Here is a 25,876-nt window from a genome sequence, read left to right on the forward strand (position 1 = left end):
ATTTCAAAATATTTACAAAACCCCTGAAGATATTCTGGAGGCTACCATAGCACCAAAAAATCTTACTGTCAGATGTGGTTTCTGTTACATACTTCTCAAGGCTTAAACTCTTTGGAGCTCACACTTTCAGATAATTCACCGAGCTGGTGGGAACAGTAATTACCCAAGCAAATTCGTACTGACGCTTTGCGCATTTATAAGATCGAATACAGGAGTTCTATTTTTATGGCTTTAAAAAGGACACTTGGACTATTATACCTAGTGCGAAGCCTGAGCACCAAAACGACATGAATTGATAATTAACAAAAGCTCTGTTATTTGATTTTCAATACATAATTATATTTCTTTGGCATTAAACAAATTAGTACTAAACATTGCAAAATCATTAAATATCGATGCACACACATACATATACACATCATAGCATGTATTGGTTCACGGTTATAACCTTAAAATCGTTTTCTTTGACATCCATACATTCATCGCTATAGAACTCCAAATGCACCATCTTCGTCGGCACCAACATCATAAAGCCGTTATTCGATAATTTATATCTGGTAATGTTGGTATTAAGCAGTTCGAGGTAAAGAAATAGGGCTGGCTTTGCAACGACAATATTCAGGCTGATAATATTGGCGTATTCATTGTTCACGCGGTAGCAGTAGGTGAAAAAAACGCTCAACTAAAAGAAAAGAAAATTAGAAAACGAACTGTAAACTTTGTTGAAATAAGAGTGATATTTGTGACCTACTGTTACTTTTGGGTTCTCTATGCCCACAGCATTCTTAATCGCGCTGGGAAAGTAATAATTGCGCGCAAGTACAGTTGATTCGGCGCTCAAAACGAACTCAACAAAAGAGTTGGTCTGGGTAAGGCCTTCTTTAAAAATGGTATCAATCGGTATTATCTTGTCGTACTGCACGCCATTGGGTTTCTGTAGATTTAATGAGGAAAATAAGTAAATGTCATTATTTGTGATAAAGCAAAGAGTGTTACCAAAGCGACCGGCCAAATAGTTTGCTTTTTCGGAAACAAATCCGACCATTTGTAGATATTCATAGATACTTCAAGTCCCTTGTAGTCCACTTCCAGCTTATCACATATTAAAGACACATTCACTGCTTCCTGATCGGAGTCGTAGAGTGCTACAATGTGAATTGGTGCCATGAAGTATTTCGCCCAATAGTGAAGTATCTACATGCACCCAAAGAAAACGAAATAGTGACATAAGTTGGGAAAGTAAGATGGCAGTTGAACAGAAACCTTGAAATTCCCATAGAAATCAATGCTAGACCAAGAAGGCGCCACCCAAACGTCATTCAACTGCCAGTAGAGTGCGCCCATTGTGTGATGTTCAGTGTCTCGCAAACTGCGATAGACTTCGGTCTCTATTTTTGTCACCATCGCCTGCGAAATTTGACTGAAATAGATCAGAGCTTCGATGTAATTATCATCCTCGGGTAGGGGCAGCGGCAAGTGGCGTCTTATCAAAGCAATTATCACAGTCATATTGGAGGGATGATGCTGACGATGGTGGATTAAATTGAGCAGATTATCCTTGGGATTCATTGTCAACTCCCAGGAGGTAAGTTTCGGCAAACTCTGGAACCCATACTCGGAAGCGAAACGCGGACGACGATATATATTTGGATTCCAAGCATCCTCAAAGTTCGTGTAGAAGTGTACTGTGAATTAAGTATAGATAGTTTACATATTCTTTAACACTTCAACCTTCTTCGACTTACTATCACCGTAGTTCTCATCACCGGGATTGTTCGATATATAATTATCCTTTTCACTCGCCTTGGCATTCGATGGTGAGGAGATAAGTGGCTTCGGACGTGAGTTATCCTGTATGATCTTCAACTCATGAAAGACGGTGCCAACATACAACTCACGATATTCGGCCTCGAAACGCGCACGATCGCCGGCCGTGCCATACCAGTTATCTACGAGTGCCGCTTCGTTTTCATTATTTGTCGCAATTATCGCAATACTCGGATGATAAGCGATGCGTTTTGCATTTTGTATGACTTCAGTGCGCACTGATGAGAGAAATTCATCTGTAGCGGGATACATAGCACATGCGAACATCATATCCTGCCACACCAGTATGCCATATTTATCGGCTTTATCGTAGAACTCGTTGCTCTCATAGACGCCGCCACCCCAAATGCGTATCATATTCATATTCGTCTCCTTGACGGCCGTCAGAAGATATCGTACTATACAGTTTGGATAAGAATATAAGGAAAATGTAATAACAACCAGAAAGTTTTACTACTCGATGACTCACGTTGGGATTCGTTGTAGCTCAGCTCGGGCAGTATATGCATAGGTATGTAATTGGTGCCCTTCATGAAAATCTCCACGCCGTTCACTTTGAACAGAAAATAGTTGCCAACGCCTGTTTTTTTATTCAAATTAATATAATAATTTTTCTGAGCTTCATTAATTAACACTTTACCTTCTCTTGCCGCATCTTCAACTAACTCAATAGTTCGAAAGCCTACTTTTATGTTCTTCGTAGATGTAGTACGAGCCCGTATATCGAGACCTTTTCGATTGAGCCACGCTTTCATCGAAAAGTGTAGTGGATATAATTTTTGCTCACCATAACCATTGGGCCACCACAGAGTCACGTTTTCCTAAGCAGAAAGATAATAAATATTCATATATTATACAATTTTGGAGAGTATACAAAACGCACTTATTTAGAGTTAGAGATTTCATCCTACAATCGTAGAGCTTGAAAATCAAAATATCTACATGAAGTAATTTCCGACCAAATACTTCGAATTTTTTGCACAAAACAGAAGATAATATATTATTTATATTCATATTCCTAGTGAAATTTCAAAGTAAAATAACGCAAATTGAACATGGTACACAGTCCCGGTTAAGCTATTTGTAAACTCCGTACTCCTCCGTTACCAAAAATCGCAACCTCATATATGGTAAGTGTTGTTGTTGTTATTTCAAATATCTAGTTTCAGTATTTAGAGAACTGGCATAGAGATTTTCTACCGATGATTGCCAGTCACATTCATGTCCAGTACGTTAAGGGCTGATTATATAGGACTATATTATTCAAAGTTCATAATAACCCAACGATTACCCTCCTCCCCCCCAACCGACGCGAGCGGCGCAATCCGCATACGTGCGGAATTAGCCGAGGCAGAAAAGGCAAGAGAGTTTTTTAAGTATTGAGATGTAAAACTGCGCAGCTATAGGAACAAAAATTTTCAACAGCTAAGGTTTATAGTTACGATATAATAAATTGCTATAATTTCATTTATTAAGAGAAAACAATAATACCTTTTTAATTTTGAAATGTGAGTCAGATAAGTCAAATGTGCTGGAATGAGAATTAAAATCATGACATATACGGCGGAATGGTTCGTTTAGTTCGAAATCTACAGCATTTTAACCGTAAAGGTCTAAACCGAACCGGGATATTAAATTTAATTTCAGACAGGAGAAAAGAACTACAAACTGTTACATTCAATATTTTGACTAAGAATATTATGCCAAGCATTTTCCTACGACTAGAAAGTGTAGGTAGATTTATAAGTTTTAAACGACTAGTTCTATACACTAGACTTATTCTAGAATCCCATCGGAAATAACCTAAGGCAAAAAGTAAAAATTGTTTTTGAACAGACTCTAACTTGTCAGAATGGAGTTGTTAGCTAGGGTTTCATACAACAGAGCCATATTCCAATATAGGTCTAACCAAAGTTGTAAAAAGTGTTTTAGTAATATACGGATCTCTAAATCTTTAGACCAACGTTTAAAAAAATGAGGACAACTTTTGCTTTCAAGACCATGTTATCAATATGAAGACTAAAATTAAGGTTAGGGTCAGAGAGAATATGAAACTGTCCAATAATCTAGCGAATGGCGCTCTAAAAGTGAGCCCAAACCGAAAAAATCAAAACTCGCTGAAGGCACTAAATTCCATCCCAACCGAGGCTTACAACAAGTGTTTAAAAAACTAGATTAAGACTTGATATGCTTGAATTGACTCAAGAGCCTATAGTAAAGGCGATAAAAAATGTTGTTGGTTGGTATTAGATGACCATGCAGTATTGCTTTGATTTGACTAGACCTTTGACAGCGGATATTCATGAGCAATTCTAAAAAGCCAATTGAAGGGTGAAATTTACATTTTTTCAAAAAATGCTCGTTGTTTCAAAGCAAATAACTGAAAAATAAAGATTCCAACACATCTTCCGTTTTCCATTATTCTCACTTACAATGGGTAGCGCTTGGTCGAAAGTAATAACGGGATTCTTCCATGATAACTTCTTCTTAGAATAAGTGCTGATTGTAATGGGATCCTCCATAAGCTCACTAAAGAACAAAATTAATTATTACATAAAATACAAGAACAACACAAAACCTACAAACATACATGGCATAAAATTTTAACTCAGCAAAGAAATCCTGCCTGCCACCGCTGTCGATAAAAACGCGTATATGCATATTCCAGTGCGTCTCATTGCGACTAATTGCCACATCCACATCGCGTATCAAAGCCACCTCATAGAACTCCAACGCTACTGTCTTCCTTCAAAGACACACGAATATAATTACGAGCTTTAATTGAAAGCAAATGAATAAGACATAATTGACACCATTTACCAGATACCCATTGATGGTGCTGCCAGTCCCCAATCCCACGCGAAACTGGCCTGCATTTTGCGCAGCATATTCATATGGCATTCGCCGTGATAGCTGACGGGTGGACAGGCGGGCGGTACAGACATGTTGCGCGCCGCCAACGCATCGGCTCTGACACGCGCCGCATGTACCGGTGAGATCAGACGCACCACCAATTGATTCACGTCCTTCAATATGTGGCCCACTTCGTATGTGTAGCGTACGAACATGTTGTCGGTGTAACCCAATAAATGACCATTGAGATAAATTTCCGAAATCGTGTCAATGCCGTGAAATGTGAGATTGATAAGACGAGAGTCTTTAATTTCCTCTAGATGTAAAAAATTATAGACGTTTTTATGATTATAACGGATATAATGAAAAGCTTATGCTAGAGGTACGTACCAGCAAAATTCAGAGAATACGTCCAGTTGTCATAAGAAATGTAGCGCAAGTCAATGTCATTGTAAGACTTAAGCACATCTTCACCCGCGATCGCGCTGTAGACACCAGATGGCAAATTTACCTTCGTATTAGCTGAAAATGAAGTTTAGAGATTAGAAAATAACAATAACAGTAAGTAATTTAATATTAAGTTAGGATTGTTTATACCACGCGATATATTCAACACAACTTTTTATACATATGTAGTAATTTTTAAGCTTTCTTTCGTCTATTATCTTTTGCGTTTATTATTTTTAATGTTTAACCGTTCTCAAAAAAAACATAGTGTTCCGGAAAGAGGCCAAGATTAATTATGAAGCAAGGTTCTTTGATAAATATTATAAGAGAAGAAAAAGAAAGAAGTATTGGGTTCTGAAAAATAATAAGACAAGCGAGGTAGAATCTAGCAGCAATATATCTGCCAACTAAAGTCTTTACTTGTGGAGACTCCATATTTCTCTACATATGGCTTTCCACTTTCGTTTGTTATAAACATATGCTCAATGACATTTTCTGCTTAATCGGTCTATGTTGATTTCAATCGTCGGTTAAGTACTCTTAACGAGATAAGAACTACCTAAAATAATAAAGATAACGGCTTACCATTATGTTTTAAAAATGATTTTGGGCAAGCGACCACCGCGCCGCGCTCGAATAAATACCAGCCGAGTGGCCTAATTTTCGACCAATTTTTTTAGCAATTAGGGCGGTATGTTAGAAATAAAGCGCTGAATATTCTCTTCGAAGACGTCAATCGTATCGATCTTATTAAGCGGCTTAACATAGCTCCACAAAAAATAGTCCAGCTGTGTAAATCACTTGGCATGTAGCATTGTCGCTGGATACAAAGGTCCTACACCACAACACACTCTAATCCAGGTACGAAAAAGTCATTAACCATGGCTCTATAGCCTTTCCTATTGACTGTACCATTATGGTCGGCTTCATTTTGGCAGAAATATGGACCAATGACTCCCTCTGCCCAAAGAGCACAGCCGAAAATTGCGCCTTTCGGCTGGAATTTCTTCGAGCCAGCCGCGGCGGTCACTTCTCCGAGTTCATTATTAAAACATAACAAACTCTTATCTTTATAACAAAGCGAAATTCTCTGGCTATAAGATTAAATTGCTTGTATATGCGCTTTATTTCTTTTTGAAAAGCACATGTCTAAAAAAAACACTCTACTTACCATAGGTGAAAATTGTGATTTTGCATGTTTTTGAAATTTTTTTGCTACCTATATTTAATTTTTATGACTTGGCCCATATTTTCATAATTGTGAATATTGTATGAGTCGACATGAATCGCTAACAAAGTATGCAACTTTTTGCTTGTAATTGGAACAATTAAAGGGAGAATTAGTACATAAAATTGAAATGTGTTGGACTTGAAAAAATTATAATTTACGAGATGAAATTTCATGTTCGTTTGTTTAACCGGAATTTCCACATACGAATTGTGTTTAAAGAGCATTAAAATTTCACTTATTCGTTGTAATTATATATTAAAAATTTCAATTACAAAGCTTCATTTGTTTGAAAAGAAAACAGATAGACATATTCAGACTGATTGGTTTTTCCTCTAGTATTGATAAAATGGACCAAAACAGTTTTGTATTATAAATGGAAGTGAATGCTTGAAATCTTAGTCTAATTTAAGATATTTTTATTTTTTTATTGCAAGTGGTAAAAGTTTTTCTCATACGTCCGATACAAAACCAACACCAAACAGTGTTTTCACAACCTACTTGTATATTATCGATTGTTATAGGTATCAGTAATTTGTTCCAAAAGTTTCATTTAAATATGTATCATATGAGCATCGATCGTGATCTACCAAACAACGTGCATCACTCATGAATCATGAGGATAGGGATACGATCAGAAGAGATCAACTAACGACATTTTAAATATGTGATTGTGGTGTCGAAACCAAAGTTCAATCGTATTTATGAAAAAACCCAAAAAAGCTAAGACCGAAAAACTCTGTGTCCAAGGAAGAACTTAGGATATACATATGTACACATCTGAAAGTCACTGGATTTGATGACGGACTTTGAAAATTGACATAAATATAATATTGATGGGATAAATATAATATAATAGAAATTTGAAGGAAACAAAATGAATACTATCTCGTACAGCTGATATTCCTAATTATAAAAGCTGCATAGAAATTGGAAAATATAATATTTATTATGCTGTAACTAATAGCAGGTTATTTCGAATTTCCATTCTTCTCATAATCCATTAGCCGTATGGGGGCCGACTTAAAATATGTGATCCCCACATTTGAGTCTTATATGTGACATGCAGTTATGTTGCCCTACTTTCAGGCTCTGCAAAAGCAGCTAATATTTCAGAATTTCCACTTTCAACACGCCTAACGGTAATAAACATAAAACTTTTACAAATGTATCTTATCTTCATAAAAATACCATAGGTATAAGTCTCTATAGAAGATACAATGTCTTCAACGTCACTCCGAAATGAGACAATAAACGCGTTATTACTTGGTAATTATGTGATAAGCCGCGCCTTTCTCAACTTTATTCCTCAATTACGAAACACAAACTTACTGTAAGTGCCATTGGTTAGCGTCCACGACAGACCCTTCAAATCTTGCACATACACCGACTCCGCCACGACACTCCCACATATATTACAGAGCCAAACGCTGGCGCACAGCACAATTAGACCAGCACGAAAGTTGACCGCACTTTTCTTCTTCATAATTCGCATTTTATAATTGAAAATTGCTTAGCACTCATTTACATACTCATCAATCATGCAAACACACATATATGATTTCAGCAGACGACTACGAGTCTCTTTGCGTTCGCCAACTTGTTTATTATTATAATTTGAATTTTATTTATTTTTGTTTATGGTTTTTCTACATTTGTTATTTTTGCGTGCACTTGAACTTTCTTTTGGCGCTTCGGCTTTAAGTTTCTTATGTTTGGCAGCTTGTCAATTTCACTACACTATTATGTTATACGCCGATCAACACCTTGCCGGCAACTAACTTGTGCGATCAACGCGCCGGCGATTTTATTTGTTGAACTTCAATGTTCTCCTACGCTTTCGTGCTCTCTGTGATTTGGTGGCAAAGAGAACAGAAATTAATTACTAAGAGATAAGCCAATAAACATAAAGAAAAGTAGAATTGTAAAGAAATGGTTAATAATATTTGCCAATTTTGAACGAAGTTCTACTAATTTATATGGGACAACAATATAACAATAGACCACAGCTCAAAGTTCAAACCTCGCATTTTAATCTAGTCTTATATAACTGTGTTACTCAGCTTCATAAGGTTTACTCCTTGTTCTAAAACAGCTTATTAATAGTATTGGTTCTTCTCCTTCATGTGATCCTAATAAAAAATCAATTATACGGCTATCCTACCCACCGAATGTAACCTTTGGGGCTGTTAAGCATACAACTTCCTTTAGATTGGTTTTGAGCCTGCTGAAATATTTACGGATAATATTGAAAATTAATTTCTCTACGAGGGCTGGCTTCTATATTTCGGGATTAGAGAACAACAACAAATATTAATCATCGAAAATTGTTTTTCAAAATATTCTCCATTAAATACTATACACTTTTGGAAGTGCCTCGTGCGCGAACAACCATAGCCATACAGTCGACTGCTGTTTACTTTCGGACACATACGCGTAAATCCCCATCTCATCACCTGTTACGATGTTATAGACGTGTTCCGAAGCACCGCTATCGTATTTTTTTAACATTTCTCTCGACCAAACGAGCCTTTTGTGAGCGATTGATAAATTGTATGGGATCCAACGTGAACAAACTTTTTTACTGTCCAATGTTCATGCAATATTAAATGTGTGCTAGCTCCACTAATGCTTATAGTTGTCTAAATCTCACGAGAGGTTACATGACGATCTTACAATATCAGTTTGTGCTACGGCCTCGATTGAATTCACCATACATTATGGTTTAATTAATTTGGATGCTTATATAATGCATTTCAAACCTTAGTTATCAATACCATTTCTGCAAGATAGAGTGCCTTTAGAAACATTCTTTACTCTTGCTTTAAGTCCGCTATGCTCGTTTGGATACTAAATTAAAACTTCCTCCAGAGCATTTCATACCATTTTTCACCAAGCTGAGTCAGTCGATACATAGTAATCATTACTCATTACTCATTAATATAATGGAATCACAATAACTTGCCAGTTAGTCGCTATCTTAGACCCCTATAAAACAATTATTAACATAAAGTCTTAATCTAAAACAACGAATTATTAGCAGAAACATAACGAATCTACATAATAATCTAATAATTTATCATTACTTTTCAAAATATATATTATATTAATATATCCGAGAACGGAAATTCCAAATTGCAAATAAGTTTTTTAAAAAAACAAAAAACCGCTTCAAAAGTGCGAGGAGGTATACACAAAAACCGGCATCTTTCTCCAAATTACTTTACAACTATGATTATGCATAATAATATGTTTTAATTACATTTAGTTTACATGTGAATACTTATCACTTATTATAAATATGTCCATGTTTATGCTCGGTTTTTACCAACTTTATTTTAATCACATAGTCTCATACAAACATTGTTGATAAACACTATGGGCATTCAATAAATTATTCTCTCTCTTAATGTTACTCTCCGTCACCAGCTGAGACTCTTTAAAACACACTCAATTGAACTCTATCAAAAGGTCAGTTATACATATTCTCTTACATCCCCAAATGGACACAAAGCGGTAATAAAAGTATACAATCTGATTTATAAATGTGAAACTTTTTCATAAGCTTACTTACTATAGTATTTTTTAGATCGCAATCCGAAATAAGTTATTAAGTTAGTTTGGAAGCATGATAATAACAATTATGTGGTAAATACTTCCATTTAAAAGGTCTGAATTCAGCCAATATCTAAGCCTGATTGGATCTAACTATAGGAAAATCTGTAAAAAAAAATTCGCAAATAATCCAAAAGTATTGCCACGCCTTAGTATACTATCTTTTTTTATACCCTGAACAGGGAACATTAAATTTGCCACGAAGTTTGTAACTAACTCGGAGATCCTACAATATATACATATATATACAAATGATCAGCATGACGAGCGGAGTCATTTAGCCATGTCCTTCTGTTCGTCTGTCTGTATATACACGAACTAATCTCTCAGTTTTTGAAATATCGATCTAAAATTTTTCACACGTTCTTTTCTCCCAAAGAAGCTGCTCTTTTGTTGGAATCGCCAATATTAAACTACTATAGTATATAACTGCCATACAAACCGAACGATCAGAATCATGTGCTTATATAGAAAGCGTTTTTGTACTTGAAGAGATATCTTCACGAATTTCGCATGGTTTAATATCCACGGCAACGGTACAATCGCCGAAGAAATTGTTCAGATCGGACTACTGTGGTAATTATAACTGCTGAATTTATAGTAAGAGTAAGAGTATGTATTTGGTATATAAATATATATGTATATATACATACATATATACATAAAATTTTTGGCAACTTTTTGTCGTATTACTGAATTTATTATGTTTTCTTTTCTTCATTTTCTATTGATTTTATATGGACACTTAAGGTGTTGCGCATCCGGCCGCTCTGAATATTGATACATGCTAGCACGTATCGTACATACCTACATACATATAATATATCAACAACCAACATTAATTTTAATTTTAAATAGAAATTTACTAAAGTCCGCTAGCTCTCAAACTGTAAACATTTTATTTGCGATACTGTTATGTTAAGTTATAAAAGTTTGTTATTATCAGTAATTTATAGTAAGCAACAAGAGTTGGCTCTCAAAATATATATTAAGTTAGCGTGTAGTAGTTCTATTGGAAAAGTTTTTACAATTTTAATTGTCTATCCCGTATTTCAACGTGAGAAGTATTCGCATTAATGATTATTTTATTTTATTAATTTCTATTATTTATTTCGTATCTATTATGTTTGGCATTTGAAAGTGATTTCTCGTAGCGCTCAGGTGGGATCAAGCTAAGCAGATAGTGGATATGAGAGCAAATCAATGATGAGAGCATATTTGAAATGACAACAAATTGAGTCAAATCGGATATTTGAAATTGTCTTTCGAGTGGAGATTACTAATAAGAAACTACTGTTTCATACATAAAGACCTTCGGATACTTGAAAATATTATTAATTTTAATTTCATTTTATAAGGTTGGAAGGTATCTCCCTTCCGCTTTTTTGTCTTTTGAATTTCGCGGCTATGTACAAAGCGCTACAGAGCTCGTATCTGGCAACACTATACATAATTTGAAAGGTCTTGACATAACCTACAAAACAACGCTATGCATGATTAGTTTGGATATTGCGTTCAACAGTTATAGACGTGTAAATATGGAGTTCACTAACGCCGAAATTTGCGCTATTTTAAAGTTTTCCTTCGTTAAAGGCAAATCCGCTAGAGAAACGTTCCGTGAGATTAATGGTGTTTTGGGGGATGGTACTCTATCACTTCGAACCGCGGAGGAATGGTTTCGACGATTCAGAGCCGGTGAAAACGACACCATGGATAAGCCAGCCGGCGGAAGACCTGTGACGACAAATACCGATCAAATCATGGAATACATCGAGTTAGACCGGCATATGGCATCTCGTGACATCGCCCAGGAGATGGGAGTTAGTCACCAAACCATTTTGAACCATCTCTGGATACAAAAAAAAGTTTGATGTTTTGGTGCCGCATAATTTGACGCAAAAAAACCTTCTGGACCGAATCAACGCCTGCGATATGCTGCTGAAACGGAACGAACTCGTCCCATTCTTGAAGCGGATGGTGACTGGCGACGAAAAATGGATCACATACGACAATATCAAGCGAAAACGGTCGTGGTCGAAGGCCGGTCGTCCTAAACAGTGGCCAAGCCGGGATTGACGGCCAGGAAGGTTTTGCTGTGTGTTTGGTGGGATTGGAAGGGAATCATCCACTATGAGCTGCTCCCATATGGCCAGACGCTTAATTCTACCATCTACTGCGAACAACTGGACCGCTTGAAGCAGGCGATCGACCAGACCACACACTTCGTTGATGACTCGTCAGAAGCTACGGGAGCTCGGATGGGAGGTTTTATCGCATCCACCATATAGCCCGGACGTAGCGCCAAGTGATTACCACCTGTTCCTGTCCATGGCGAATGCCCTTGGTGGTGTGAAGTTGAACTCAAAAGAGGCTTGTGAAAAGTGGCTGTCCGAATTCTTCGCAAATAAGGAGGGGGGCTTCTACGAGGAAGGTATTATGAAGTTGCCGTCTAGATCATCGAACAAAACGGCGCATATTTTAACTAAATCCGATCACTGTAACACTTGTTATAAAGCATTGAATGAAGAGCAAAAAAGTGGAAGGGAGATACCTTCCAACCTTATATTTTGTTTTATTTTATTTTGATTTGTTTTATTTTATTTTATTTTAGTTTGTTTAATTTTATTTTGTTTTATTTTCATTAATTTTATTAAAATCTTACAACCACCATTTACCGATAAGCTGTCTTTTGAGGTAGCCGGGAGAAATATTTCATGGCATATCATATTATATTGCAGGCAGATACTTATATGGATATACATAAGTATTTCACTTTATGTACTGTGATATTGGGAAACACCGAGAGATATGTGGTTATTTCAATTTTTTTTCGACGAAGTTGGCTCAATTACGATGGCAGAACTTCGTTTTATGATAAGACAAAACTTTTTACCAAAATTCATTCGAATCGGTCGGGGTCGCGTCCAACTATTTGTCGATTTGACATGGAATGATCTAGTTAGTACAATTCAAATAATTTCCTGCAAAAAACTCAGATTCGTTCGTACGATGTTTGTTCTTCTCAAGTCATCTAATTTTAGAAAGGTGATTCATTTCAATAAAATATCGACAAAATAGTAAACTGGCAAGCGCTTTAATGAGGTATTCTCATACTCTCTGGTATATGCAAGTAATCGATGATGGTATAATATTTATAAGCTAAAATTTCCAAAAACCATTATGTAATCTTAGAACTAACAAAGAGTCTTAATTTATAATTATTGTAGAAATTAATCATGTTTGTATTTTTTGACACATTTAGTCGCTCATTAAAGAAATCGGGTAATATACCTCAAAGTATTTCAGTAAATAACAATAAACTTGTCCATAATTGTAGCAACGTGTAAATAAGTACTGCTCGCATATGGCTAATCGATCAAAGTAAAACATTTTCCGGTGCAATGACACTTGCGCTACATGATGTAGGTCCAACAGCGCCATTCTCAGCGGAGCTTCCACTTCTAGCGCAACTCATAAGTATATGGGCGAATTCCAAAAAATAGCGGTACCTTCACGATAAGTTAAATGCTTAATGGTGTTACATACTGTGTCGTAATTTGGAATGTATTAAGTAAGGTTGCATACACAAGTAGGAAAGTAGGCGAACGAATGCATGTGCCAATACTGGCACACACACTTATTGCCACATATAGGAAAAGAACTTTTTTCGACCAACTTATGGCACACTTAAAAGCCAGTACGCGTATCCCTCCATAGGTATATATGTAGATTTTAATGTATGTCAGCAGTGGCAAGGAAATTCTGATATAAAAGTAAAAGAAGAGACCTCAAAGACAACAGTTGACATTGATCGCTGACTTGACGTAAACCGACGAGTAATTCTACCTAAAAAAATGCTTGCCTACACAAAATTTTTGTTGTGCGTTCTGTTAGCTAGTGTGGCCACCGCATCGGATACCTCAAAGCCAACAACCACCAAGCCCATTTCCATTACTACAGAAATCATTGAATCATCAAAGGATCCTCAGGCGAATGTGGCGACGGCAACGCCTCTGACCGATGGCCCCACTGAGCGACGTGCAGCTCAATTCGACATGATCGCACAACGTATGGATATCAGCAGCACGCTGGAAGATAACAATGAGTATCATTACCTCTGCACAGTGGGCAAAAAGCGTACCCGTAAGTAGAAGAGATATTTAAAAGGTAGTACAAATTTGGAATAAACTAAATTTCTTTGCAGAGAACGTCATGTGCTTCGCTGAGGACAACACGCGCTGGGACACACCCCACGATGTGAACTTGAAACTGCGTTGCCCCAAATCGGGCACAGGTTATGAGATCGCGTTCTCGCAAGTGGATGTCTGGATGACCTCTAACGATCTAGACTGCCGTGTAACCGAGGGTGGTGTGGGTTATGGATCTATCGGTCTGCAGCTGACCGCCTATAAAACAAATACGTTCAGATACATTGCTGATGTGTTTTCGGTTTGACAATAGGAGCATGTTTGTTGTTAATGTGATGAGGTATAAAATAAATGGTTTAAATTGAGCAATGAATGTTTGACTCTTATTCGAAATTGAGGAAATCAGCTTAAACCATAGAAAAGAAGTGCTCGAAAAGAGGCTAGAAGTAAAATCTTAACTAGAGTTGGACAAGATTATAATTAAATTATTATATTTGTATCCGAAAACGGTATAAAGCTAGCGGGTTCTAAAGACCCACAATGATGTTATGAAAAGCATCCGATGCGCGAAGTAAGTAATACCGCTTAGATTTTCGTACAAAATCACTCATTTAGCTAAGTGAAAGCAGAGTGTAAGAGTGAGCGATGCGACCTACGTTCTGGATATTGTAATAGAATAAACTGCCTCCTATCCAGAATTGACCTTGACATACTAAACATATATCTGGCATGCAAAGAGTTCCGAATGATACTAACCATCTCTTTGCATACCCCGTCAAACCTACTCAACGAGCACCCTTTTCCCTTCCAACCCCGTCGAATTAGCTCGTTTTCCGGTCCTGTATAAGTGACTTAGTTTAATTATTTCGGCATTCCCTTTTCATTGTTTGAAAACGAATTCCCTATTCAAAACAGATGTAGTGCTTAGGGGTTATGTGCAACAATCTCTCCTGGTAGACACAAAATTTGAAAATCGAAATGGAGCTGATTACCATTTAAACAAAACCCAGACGTTATTAGTCTCTAAAGAGAATGTTCTTGGTTGCATGCTTCTGTTCTCACTTGCTTTCAATTTTGAATCAAAAGCTATAAAGCTCGAAGGTTCAAAGTTTCATCCCCACCACAGAAGTCGGGCGACTCTTTACAAGCTGTCAAACCAAATAAACTGAAAGTGCAGTAATAAGTTGTCAAGAGTAGTCTTTGCGGTTAAGAGAAAAAGCTCCAAAAGGGATTGGAAGTTGATTACCATTTTAGCAACGTCTGGCTTATATTAGTCCTTTCGATCCTTGCCATATGTGAGTGAAAGTAAGAGAGCTAAGAAAATATGGTAAATATTGCAAAATTATTCGCTTCGCAGATTTAACGGCAGTTTTAACATCGCTATCAAAGAAAGCGAGTTTAAGCGAACTAAAATGGTACACGCTTCTTCAAAAAAAAAAAACTTTAATGCAAATTAATGTTTTTCATTTATTCAAAAACTTCATATAAGCCTGTTCACGCCTGCTTCAATTAAAAAGTGGGTCAACAAACCCTCTCAGTTTTCCACACTCTCATACGGTAAATATGAGTACTTAATTTTAACCTTATATTAGTCATTCGATCACTTCGATTGCGTTATGGCAATTAAGTTGATATAACATATAAACAATAACAATTATGGGCTCCTAAATACAAACAAATGTACGAATTAATACACATACTACTCATAGGCAACTCGGGCCCATACTTTTGCACTCCGTAATCAGTCTATTAGTTGATATCGGGACTGCGCGCCGACAAGTCGATTGATTTCTAATTAGAAATTGTTCAAACGTTTTGTGTGATAAAAATAAACAACTTTTTTGATCATTTCTTTTGTATTTTTGTAGTTTTTGCACGATTTGTTGCCGAAATGTGTTATCTATAGAAAAAATAATGAAAATGTTTCCTGCTTTTAATGTAATTTTATATTCAATAACCGCTTTATTTAGTCTAACAAATATTTTTCTGGCGTGTGGCGACAAAGTCAGTGTGGTGGAGTTGACCACTTTGTGGACGCTGAGTAATCAAAATGGCTGTAAGTGCAGTAAGAATAATTTTAAAAGAAATTAAAAAAGAAATGAAAAAAAACGTGCACGTGCCTAATAAATATATCATATATAGCAAGATTTTTTGAATCATAAAATACTTCTTCAAAATAAAAGAGAACTATATAGTAATGTGGTTATTGTAAGCGCTAAGTCTTTATAACCACAAAGAGCTCATATAAATCTCGCATTGTAACTTATCAATTCAATTCGATTCTTGTGTGATGATTTCATATGTAAAATCACTTTCATTTCACACCCTTTGTGATAACAATTTTGTTTACTTTTTCGACAAACTTTTGTGATATGTGTAATTAATGTATGGTTAAGCGCATATATATATACATATATATATATATACCTGATTATAGATACATATATATATGCATACAAAAATTTGAAAAAAACAAGAAAGTTTCCAACCTTTCTATAAAACTATAGTGATCCAGTGCAGCAATCTAAAAATATCTAACAACTTAAAGAACTCAATATAATTTTTGTGCGGTGTTGAATCAAAATAGTATATAGTTAAGTATAATGTACAATGGTGATTCTTCAAAAAACGGTCACAAATTTCAGTAAATATAAGTGGTATAACGGATAACACGAAAAACCAATTAATGACTTAGGGGGTTATAACCACTTGCAAGTCAGAAAAAATACGTTTTTTGTGATCTATGTTGTGGAGAACACAGAACTTATTGAATTTTAATAATCGGTGATTAATTTTGAAAAATTTTGGAAATCCTTGATCCGATTTCCGCTGCCAAGCTACAGTAACACCTTTGAAAAAAAGTGTCTGACGCTGAGGATGAGTTTTATGCTTAAAATTATCTCAAATTCAAAGCCCCAAAAAAAGTATTATTACTCTAGAAGAATCTAAGTAATGATCAAAGAACCAGTCAAAACAATAAGAAATGTGAAATATATGTTATTGAAGAAGGTCGTGTAAAAATTTCAAGTCGATCGGTCCAACCGTTTCGAAAAAAATTTTCATACAGACACTGAGAACAATATTTCGAAAATAAAGTGTTTAAAATTGTAAAAGTCGACAGAGAATAAAATTTCTTAATAGACGCACATATCTTCGAAACTATTTGCCGGATCAACTTCAAATTTCGGAGAATATTTTCAAATATATTATATTTACATTCGTTATATATGCAAAGAAATAGAAGTTTTTAAATTCCCAAGTGGATATAAATATACATTCGATATATATGCAAACAAAATTGAATTTTTGAAATTTCCAAGAAATTTATATCAAACGGCAACCCGCTTTACAATATAATATAACTTAACATACTTTTAAAATTTTCTAATATTCGCTTAAGCTTATTCACTAAATTGGCTATCGAAACAGCAATAAATTCTATTAAAAAATTAACTTAAATAAATATAATATATAAAAATGAAGTACTATAAGCTCTTACAAGTATTAAGTATTAACTAATTGCTTTAAAAGTAATCATTATTACAGTGACAATTAAAATATCCTATATATAACTAGCATTGAATTTAAGTGTATATCTACGTCATATCCTTTCGTTTATGATAAATTATCGGCATTCACAGTGTATTTTATACACAAACATAGCGTATATATGTTAAGCTGCATGATCAGTACTCAGTTACATTAATCAATATCGTCAGAGTGCACAAAGTGGCTGGAACATTCAAGTGTTATGCTGATAAGATAAGTCGATTTTTTTACTATGTCAACGCTGTGCTTAATTGAGTGGCTTTCGAAGACTAATAACCGTGCCATGGGAGTTTAGATAAGGCAAACAAGCTGCAGAACATTTTTTTATGATTTATTGGGAAATCACGGCAAATAAAGTTTTACTAACTAAAAGCAGGCGAAAGTAGCTAACATCGTTATTTGATATTTTGGGTAATTCTCTTTCAGAAGTTTTGGTTTAAGACGGCTACAAATTTCTAAAACCTTTTATCAGAGATACATCGTGATTTGAAAATTTTATGGCAACAGATTTTGGAATAGATGCTGCGAGCTTTTTAAACGGCTTTAATAAAATATAAACAACTTAAATGTTGAATTATAATAAAACTGGTAATTAAAAATGAATTCAAATTCAAATTATCATTTCTATATTATAAAATCGATCACGAAATGTACCATCATAAAACGTATTTATTTTTCATAAAGATATATTCCGATGTATATAGCCTACACAATACAATATCTTTTTTTGTTTATATAAAAAGTTACCATTATTAGCCTTGGCTGAAAGTGAAGGTAGTACTTCTTCAAGAGGCAAATCAACTGAAAGTGATTAATCACTTATATACGTATAATATTTCAAAAAATTGTGAATTAAGATAATTATAATTAGAAAAGTCTAAAAAATAAGTGGGTTATGGTAATAACGCAATAATTACCAACTAATACACTGCTAGCACGAGAGTCAGGTCGAAATCATCGGATCGAAGAGATTTATATCCAGCAAACAATTTTAACTCGGCAGTATTGCGCATATCACGCTCGGTGTTTCCTCGGTGTTGAGAAACGATTATGGATGTCAGAAATGCTTGTTTTTGCAAAGGATTGTGATTGGAGATGAATAACAGATCCATTATGTAAAACCTTACCAACCAAGCCAAATCAACGGCAAATCTGAGAATACCATATATTACGATTAAAGGAATTATGTTGGACCCTAAAGACCCCAACTTCGTTGTCTTTAAAAATCCTAATAGACAAAATGTTTTTCATGGCACCAAAGTGCATTCATATTCATAAAGAATTTCGTGCAGGGCACATTAGCCTTAGCGGCACGACCCTGCGCGATATTATTTCGTCGCTGTTTCGACAGCAACTGAATGATAGAACGTAAGTGTACGTGTGAAATCAGCTTACACAATTGTGCCAAGAACGCTCACCACTGATTTACACTTTTAATAACAGTTATCTTGTGATTGGCAAGCATTTCATTAATTAAGTATTTAATCACAAATACAACCAAAAAGAAAATAATTACTAAATGTCATATCAGGAATTTCCTGTTTACACTATTACCAAAAATCTAACTCAAATATCACAAACGAGACATAATAAATCAAAATTTGAGTTTATAACACTTACCTAATGAAGTTGAAAAAATAATAGGGCTTCTTAAATGGAACTTCTTAAGACAGGCCATCCTACGAAAAGCTAACCCCGATTCTAAAAATAATAATGTTGAAACTGAGTTTTTTTTTTGTGGAAGTATAGATTTTGTGTTCGATTTGAAAAAAAAAACAAATGTATTTGGAAATTATATACACACAATTTCAGAAAATTTTCTGGTTTTCCGTTTTGTCAAATCTTTCCATTTGAAACACGAGCTGTATATAGCATCATCTGCCCGAACACATGATGAAAGAAACGCCACCACTTTGTTGTTTTTTCAGGTAACAACTACTAATTCAACCACTTCAAAGTCAGTTACTTATTCTTCGTTAGTTTAAGTTTAAACCCCCATTTATGTGTCCTATTGGGAAGATATTGTTTCATAAAATGTGCAACTTTCGTAGCACACATTTTTTCATCAATGGTCAATCTTTGATCTGTGAGAATAGTACCAAATCTTTCATATAAACAACTAATAATAGGCCTTATGTTGAGCCAAGTAACATACCATATTCATGTTTGGGGTAAATGTTTTTCATAATTATTAAAATGGAGGCATCTGCGAATGGTCTCATATCAGTTATGTCATTAGTATTTTTTATTGATTCCAAACCAACTTTATCTGAACAATGGAGGCGCCCGTTACCATATTTTATCACTGACATGTATGTATAGCAAAATAGATATGAACTTCCTCACCTCTATTTCATTGACTTTTAAGGGCTTATCAATATTACTTTGCAATACATAGAGATTAGCCTCCACCACCATTTTTTTATCAGTTCCGGAGCTATAAAATATGGAAAAACAATTAAGAAGTGTCAGTACCTGAATGATCTTTTAATTTCGGTGGTTACGTAATATTGGATCGGAAAGATGTTTAATCTGCATTCGAACTAAATTTTTTCTTGTTCCATATAAGCCCCTTCTTACCTGTACGATGACTAGCTTGGCTTGTTGCTGTTGTTGTAGCGGCAGAATTCTGCTGAGTTGACAGTCCTTGGCCGAATAAAATCCGGGTCCGTTCCGGTTACGTAGACCCGACTGTCATGGGAACGGACAGGCTCGAGGGATATGGCACTTCAAGCTCTTCATCATGACCGTCTTCCTCAAGACTGCACTTTTGATTTGTTTCCCATCAACATCATTATCTTCGTCGTTATTTTAATGAAATTACGAAAAGTCTTCGAAATATTTTCTAGATCTTCTTCTGACCGTTCTCCGATCGTACAGTGACATCATCTATAATAGTACAACAATTTAGACCCAAATCATAAAGTTTGTAATGTGCAGTAAATGCCTAAAATAAAAGCATTTCGGAAAAGGTTATCACTTATTGTTTTTCGTTAGTCAAATAAAGAAAACATTACAGAACAGACTTCAAACCAAACAAATTCGAAAAAGATTTCGGGAAGCCAGTTTTATAAAGTGTTGACATCTGTTTCAAAGAACATATGTATATCATTATTTAAAGAAATAGCAGTAATTATGAAATAACTCCAAAACTTATTCCTCTCCTCACTCGTAGCAATAACAAAGTCGGGACTCAAAATTCCCATTAGCGTATACTCGGCGCTGAGCTCAACATACGGCGATGTATTGCAATCGAAAAACGATGTAAATCTGCGTTGGATCGCATACGATAATTGGACCTTTACGAAGCATTTCAACGGTAATATAAACCTTACACTCCATATGCAATTATGTAACATAATAACCGATTAACTCCAGTCGAAGAAGAAGACTTTGCAAATGTAAACGTGATCAATTTGACGATCTACGGCATTGACACGGTGTCGACCATCAGACTAAATGGCATAAGTATTGGCAAAACGGACAATATGTTTATACGTTACAATTTCGATGTGCTACATCTTTTAAAACAAGAAAATGTCCTGGAAATAGAAATCAAATCACCTATCTGGGCAGCCAAAACGCTGGCGAACGATCGAGGATCATGGTTTAAAGCGCCACCAGAATGCCCACCGGAGTCTTTTAGAGGCGAATGCCATCGAAATCTATTGCGTAAGATGCAGATGAGTTTCGGCAGTGATGTAGGACCGGCGATACCCTCGATGGGTATATGGTAGTTTACATACACTGGATTTAATCTTTGAAGTCAATAAAAAATTTTTTTTTAGGAAAACTATAACTTTGGAGTATTATGAGGTCGCTATTTTGCGTGTAGTCGATATTGCTGTGGAGCCTAATACTACGCACTGGATCATGGATGTACATGCTTTCTTCGATACGGGCCTATCGTATGACTTCTTTGGAAATATTACGTTATTTGCACCGTAAGTCAAAAGCTGGATGGTCCCAAAGCAATACAGAACTAATAACAAAAATCATAATATCTTAAATATGGTTTTTTTCGACCAAATGAAGTCACTATTGACCACTTACCCGATTAGACTTATTTTCGAATTTTTAAAGTACTATAAACCTTTATTGACATTTCAGTGACCTATTAGAAGAAAATCCATATGTGGTGGGTCTAAAGACCATAAGCTATCAATCGCCTAGAGTCACATTCCAAGTACCGGTGCCCAAGGTAAGCTTCGTAAGACCTTAACAATGAATTAAAGTTAAATAATCTCAAAAGTTGTGCAACTGAACATATAGAATTCCGTCAAATTATGGTGGCCTAATGGCTATGGCGAACCAAATCTCTACCCAATATTTGTATCCGCGATATGTTGGGCTAACATGGACAAACCACTATTGCGGGCAAAAACTGTTTCAGAAAAATTAGTTTATATTGGTTTTAGAACTGTGGAATTAGTTGAGGATCTCGAAGAAGGTGGGTAGCTTTTCAGTCAGAATAAAATGTATATATAAAGAAATAAATATTTTTCAGGACAGAGTCGCACATTCTACTTTAAGGTCAATGACGTGCCAATTTTCATAAAGGGTGCGGCATATCTACCCGCTGACATATTACCCGAGAAGTATGATGACGTTGAAAATGGTGAGTCTAAAACTCATTACAACAACAGAAGTTTGAGATTATGAAGATTGAATGTAAAAATATACTTACATATGATGCGTGGTTTTGTGTGACGTCAGTTTAGCGAGGCACTAAAGACAACTTTTTGCCGGCAAAGCGCCATAACATTTATCTTTCATCAAACACATTTTAAAAATAATTTAATAATTCATTAATATAAATATTTTCTCAACAAAGTGGAACATACTTTGCGATCGGCCCAAATGGCGAACATGAATATGATACGTGTCTGGGGCGGAGGTCTTTACGAGTCTAAAACCTTTTACGACACCGCTGACAAGTTGGGTTTGATGGTTTGGCAGGATATGGCATTCACCAATGCCACTTATCCAGTTACTAACCTCTTCCTCGAGTAAGTAAAAAATATGATTCCATACTAAATTAAGGAGCTCTAATAAAACCTATTTTAAATAGTTCAATTCGTGTTGAAACATCGCAGAATGCCAAATTTCTCGCGTCACATCCATCGTTAGTATTAATAGTGACAAACAATGAGATCGAATTATATCTTGTGTCGCATAAAAATGATTTTGGCTCGGAGCAAGAATATGAACGCTTAGAAAATGAGTACAAACAACTATTCATAGGCACGGTTAAACCGGAGCTAAATGTCATATCACGCAATTCCTTCGATCCGCGTCCTGGACCAATGATCTCAACACCATCGAAGGGTATTGAGGAGAACAAAAAAGATTTGCCACTCGATTTGCAGAGCATCAACTATGGCGATGGTAAGTTGTATATTTGTAGAAAGTAGATAAGTTAATAATATTTTAATCCTTTCGATCTTTTTTTAAACAGTCCATTTTCGGAAGAAAGATATCGATGGTTGCGATCCAGATATATACCCACGCGCACGCTTTGTTAGTGAATATGGTTTTCAGAGTATGCCAGCAATAACATCGTGGAATATGACAATGACGACAAACGACATCATAGTCGATTTGATCAAACATCGGCAACACAGCCCGCATGGTATGACGCCGATGTTGCACTTAATCGAACGCCATATACCCTTCCATGCTTCCAGCTGGGAACAGGACATCAACGCCTTAGTTTACTTCAGTCAAATTACACAAGCCATAGCCGTTAAAACAGGCACAGATCTCTTTCGCAGTCAGAGCGTAGATCATCGTACGATGGGCGCCATTTATTGGCATTTGAATGATGTGTGGGTGGCCCCCACCTGGTCCAGCATTGACTACTACGGCAATTATAAGGTACATAAGCTTTGGTTTAGAATATATGACAACTGCAGTTAATTCATACCAATTAAGGCCAAGTCAAATAATTCTAAAAATAACAGAAATTTAGAGTTGCCAAACTTTTATAATGAATACTTAATTATTATCTTTTGTTACAGCTTCTTTACTATTGGTCCAAGGAATTCTTCGCACCAATTTATATAGTCGCTTTGAATGACGCCAGCAATAAAAGCATCAATATAACTTTGATCAGAGAAGAGTACACGGGATACTCGGATGCGCGCAAATATGTGGAATCGATAAATCTCTACTATTGGGATAAATTGATTAGCAGAAAATCTTTTACCCGCAATGAAGTTTTGGTGAGTTCAAATGTGTATGGAATCTCTTTAAATTAACTCATAATTTTGACATCCCTCATGTTTTAGGAGACAAATTCGGCGCAGACGCGCTCTGTGCCACTGGATGAAATCATATCTTCTCCATTTACAGTTAATAATTGCTTTTTAGAATTTACGCTGAGCAATACTAACGACGAAGTAGTGGCGTCAACATTTTTCTTACCCACGAATTTAAAGAATATTGAGGGCATAACCGATCCGGAAATAACGGTAAGTACTTCTACGTATATCTTATATATTATATTTTAAGCAAATAAGACGCAGTTTTTAACTAAGTTCATCCGAAGCATGTTCTTAACGCACCTTTTGATTTCGATAAAAAGTTTCAATAAACAAAATATACTCATAGATATCTATAATAGTTATTCAGGTTCTTGCGAACTTTTTGCAGAATTTTTAACAATACTTGTATTTGAAACTCTTGTGAGAACAACAGAAATTTGACGCAGAAGCTTGTAAGTATTTCTAGCCTCAAAATGTCATACTTCTCCATTAAACTAAATTTGGTTCAGATCACAAAAGTTTTGCCAGAATTGCACTATGTATGAAAGTTAAGGATTTGCTGATTTTAGATGACGACTCTTGGGTGGGTTTCGAATATTTAAACCATAGCTGGAGCAATCAGAGCCTTAGAAAAAAAACTACATAAAAAGTGCTGAAGTGATGATCTGATATTCAAGTGCCAAACTAAGACACCCATTTTATATTATATTTTTATTTTTATGGTTTGAGTTGTTAGCCTTCATATCCTAGGTGTGTAGGTAGGAGTGCAGCTATCATGGGCTCAATTAGGGCTCAATGCACCATTTTGATTTACTATTGTAGGACCTTTATAATCTTACTATCCATTTTAAATCCGCCGGTATAGATGGAGGTTGTATCATCCTCCCCTTCAATCACAATATTAAATCTAACCTTGTGAGGATATAACCTGATTTGTTTAGCTGATTCAAGATGGCGCTATGTCCATAATCCTTTCTGTTCCAACCTCCTAATTCCTTTATTCTTATAGTAGATCTTGCTGCTACTTTCCGAGTAAAGACGTCTATGGGCAGTTGATGCAGGAGCATATTCAGCGCATCAGTCAGACATGACTTAGTAGCATGACTAGCAACCCTTACACAGGCTGCTTCATGTCTTTATATCGCACATTTTTCTGAACCTCTTGAGGACCTCTAACTCAACAGACTATAAATTTCGACTAGATCATAATAGTTCTACCTTTTATCCCTTATTCCAAAGCACATTGTAATTACTAAGTATATGATTAACACTCATTTTTATTTATATCACATATTTTTCAAATGTTTTAGGCCGAGATATCCTGGCGATATTGCAATGAGGACGCGCTCTCTTTAAAACGTCAAATCGCTTATAGTCTCTTAGTACGTGTCAAATCGCCAGCGCTGTACGTGTTCATACAAATCGTACATCCACAAATCAAAAGATATAAACTCTCACATAACGGCTTCATACAAGCAGATCCCGTTAAGATCGTACATTTGGAATACGAACATTCATCGGAATGTATGACCATCTCGAATGAGAATATAAAGGTACAAACCATGAATCAATACCTGTTGGCAGACGCGGAGAAAAAGGCGCAAAATGCAACAAGCTCACGAAGACGGCGACGCCGAAAATTGGACTTGTGATAAGACGAAATTTCGATAACTGCTTTAAGCAGTTATATAAGTGGCGCTATATATACATCTACATACAGCATATAAATGTATGTGCGTCTCTTTATACGTATTTGTGATATATAATATTTAACAAGTGTTTGAGATTTATTCACAGGTGTGTCTTAATATGACAAAACCTGTTTATGTGAAACGTTATAATTGTTATTGTAAATTATAAAAATTGTAAATATAATCTGTTAAGTTATAAAGTACAGTGTCTACAATTTTTCGAAGCTTTCAATTCAATAGTTTCAAGTGTTT

At 35.6% G+C, this 25,876-nt stretch overlaps 3 protein-coding genes and 1 long non-coding RNA gene across 6 annotated transcripts; 2 read left to right on the plus strand and 2 right to left on the minus strand.

Annotated features, from left to right (window-relative positions):
- Positions 1-327: 327 nt before the first annotated feature.
- On the minus strand, positions 328-8,147 carry beta-Man (beta-mannosidase). Its single transcript, XM_036368267.2, has 12 exons — positions 7,688-8,147; positions 5,071-5,202; positions 4,648-4,996; positions 4,418-4,573; positions 4,260-4,356; positions 2,468-2,648; positions 2,297-2,407; positions 1,746-2,225; positions 1,264-1,685; positions 997-1,194; positions 752-934; positions 328-682 (listed from the first exon to the last, which is right to left on the minus strand). The coding sequence occupies exons 1-12, from the start codon at positions 7,848-7,850 to the stop codon at positions 419-421; spliced, it is 2,736 nt and encodes a 911-aa protein (XP_036224160.2). The 5' UTR covers positions 7,851-8,147; the 3' UTR covers positions 328-418.
- Positions 8,148-13,680: 5,533 nt separating this feature from the next.
- LOC106616244 (uncharacterized) lies at positions 13,681-14,491 on the plus strand. The gene is made up of 2 exons (XM_014232811.3): positions 13,681-14,113; positions 14,175-14,491. The coding sequence occupies exons 1-2, from the start codon at positions 13,825-13,827 to the stop codon at positions 14,423-14,425; spliced, it is 540 nt and encodes a 179-aa protein (XP_014088286.2). The 5' UTR covers positions 13,681-13,824; the 3' UTR covers positions 14,426-14,491.
- A 1,378-nt stretch (positions 14,492-15,869) lies between these two features.
- LOC106616243 (beta-mannosidase) lies at positions 15,870-25,824 on the plus strand. 2 transcript variants are annotated; one of them, XM_014232810.3, is made up of 13 exons: positions 15,870-16,174; positions 20,843-20,986; positions 21,046-21,400; positions 21,456-21,611; positions 21,778-21,868; positions 21,940-22,117; positions 22,175-22,285; positions 22,502-22,676; positions 22,739-23,055; positions 23,126-23,544; positions 23,688-23,891; positions 23,958-24,140; positions 25,244-25,824. In XM_014232810.3, the coding sequence occupies exons 1-13, from the start codon at positions 16,033-16,035 to the stop codon at positions 25,583-25,585; spliced, it is 2,817 nt and encodes a 938-aa protein (XP_014088285.3). In that variant the 5' UTR covers positions 15,870-16,032; the 3' UTR covers positions 25,586-25,824. The 2 variants fall into 2 exon arrangements, with proteins under 2 accessions (XP_014088285.3, XP_069961679.1); XM_070105578.1 differs by lacking the exon at positions 15,870-16,174 and adding an exon at positions 18,104-18,255.
- Positions 19,237-20,734, minus strand: LOC138855736 (uncharacterized). 2 transcript variants are annotated; one of them, XR_011394814.1, is made up of 5 exons: positions 20,248-20,734; positions 20,014-20,104; positions 19,823-19,936; positions 19,472-19,751; positions 19,238-19,368 (listed from the first exon to the last, which is right to left on the minus strand). It is a non-coding gene; the product is annotated as an uncharacterized lncRNA (long non-coding RNA). The 2 variants fall into 2 exon arrangements; XR_011394813.1 differs by having other exon boundaries at positions 19,237-19,368; positions 19,823-20,104.
- Positions 25,825-25,876: the final 52 nt, after the last annotated feature.

This window comes from Bactrocera oleae, chromosome 2, assembly GCF_042242935.1.
Source record: "Bactrocera oleae isolate idBacOlea1 chromosome 2, idBacOlea1, whole genome shotgun sequence".
Taxonomy (NCBI): domain Eukaryota; kingdom Metazoa; phylum Arthropoda; class Insecta; order Diptera; family Tephritidae; genus Bactrocera; species Bactrocera oleae.

Excerpts from the sequence above, each read along its gene's own strand:
- beta-Man (XM_036368267.2), bottom strand. The coding sequence starts at position 7,850 with ATGCGAATTATGAAGAAGAAAAGTGCGGTCAACTTTCGTGCTGGTCTA. Across the intron at positions 4,997-5,070 it reads GTATTCTCTGAATTTTGCTG|AGGAAATTAAAGACTCTCGT; the intron begins GTACGTACCTCT and ends TTTTACATCTAG. Across the intron at positions 683-751 it reads TAGAGAACCCAAAAGTAACA|TTGAGCGTTTTTTTCACCTA; the intron begins GTAGGTCACAAA and ends CTTTTCTTTTAG.
- LOC106616243 (XM_014232810.3), top strand. The coding sequence starts at position 16,033 with ATGAAAATGTTTCCTGCTTTTAATGTAATTTTATATTCAATAACCGCT. Across the intron at positions 21,401-21,455 it reads ATACCCTCGATGGGTATATG|GAAAACTATAACTTTGGAGT; the intron begins GTAGTTTACATA and ends ATTTTTTTTTAG. Across the intron at positions 22,677-22,738 it reads GTTACTAACCTCTTCCTCGA|TTCAATTCGTGTTGAAACAT; the intron begins GTAAGTAAAAAA and ends TATTTTAAATAG.
- LOC106616244 (XM_014232811.3), top strand. The coding sequence starts at position 13,825 with ATGCTTGCCTACACAAAATTTTTGTTGTGCGTTCTGTTAGCTAGTGTG. Across the intron at positions 14,114-14,174 it reads AGTGGGCAAAAAGCGTACCC|AGAACGTCATGTGCTTCGCT; the intron begins GTAAGTAGAAGA and ends ATTTCTTTGCAG.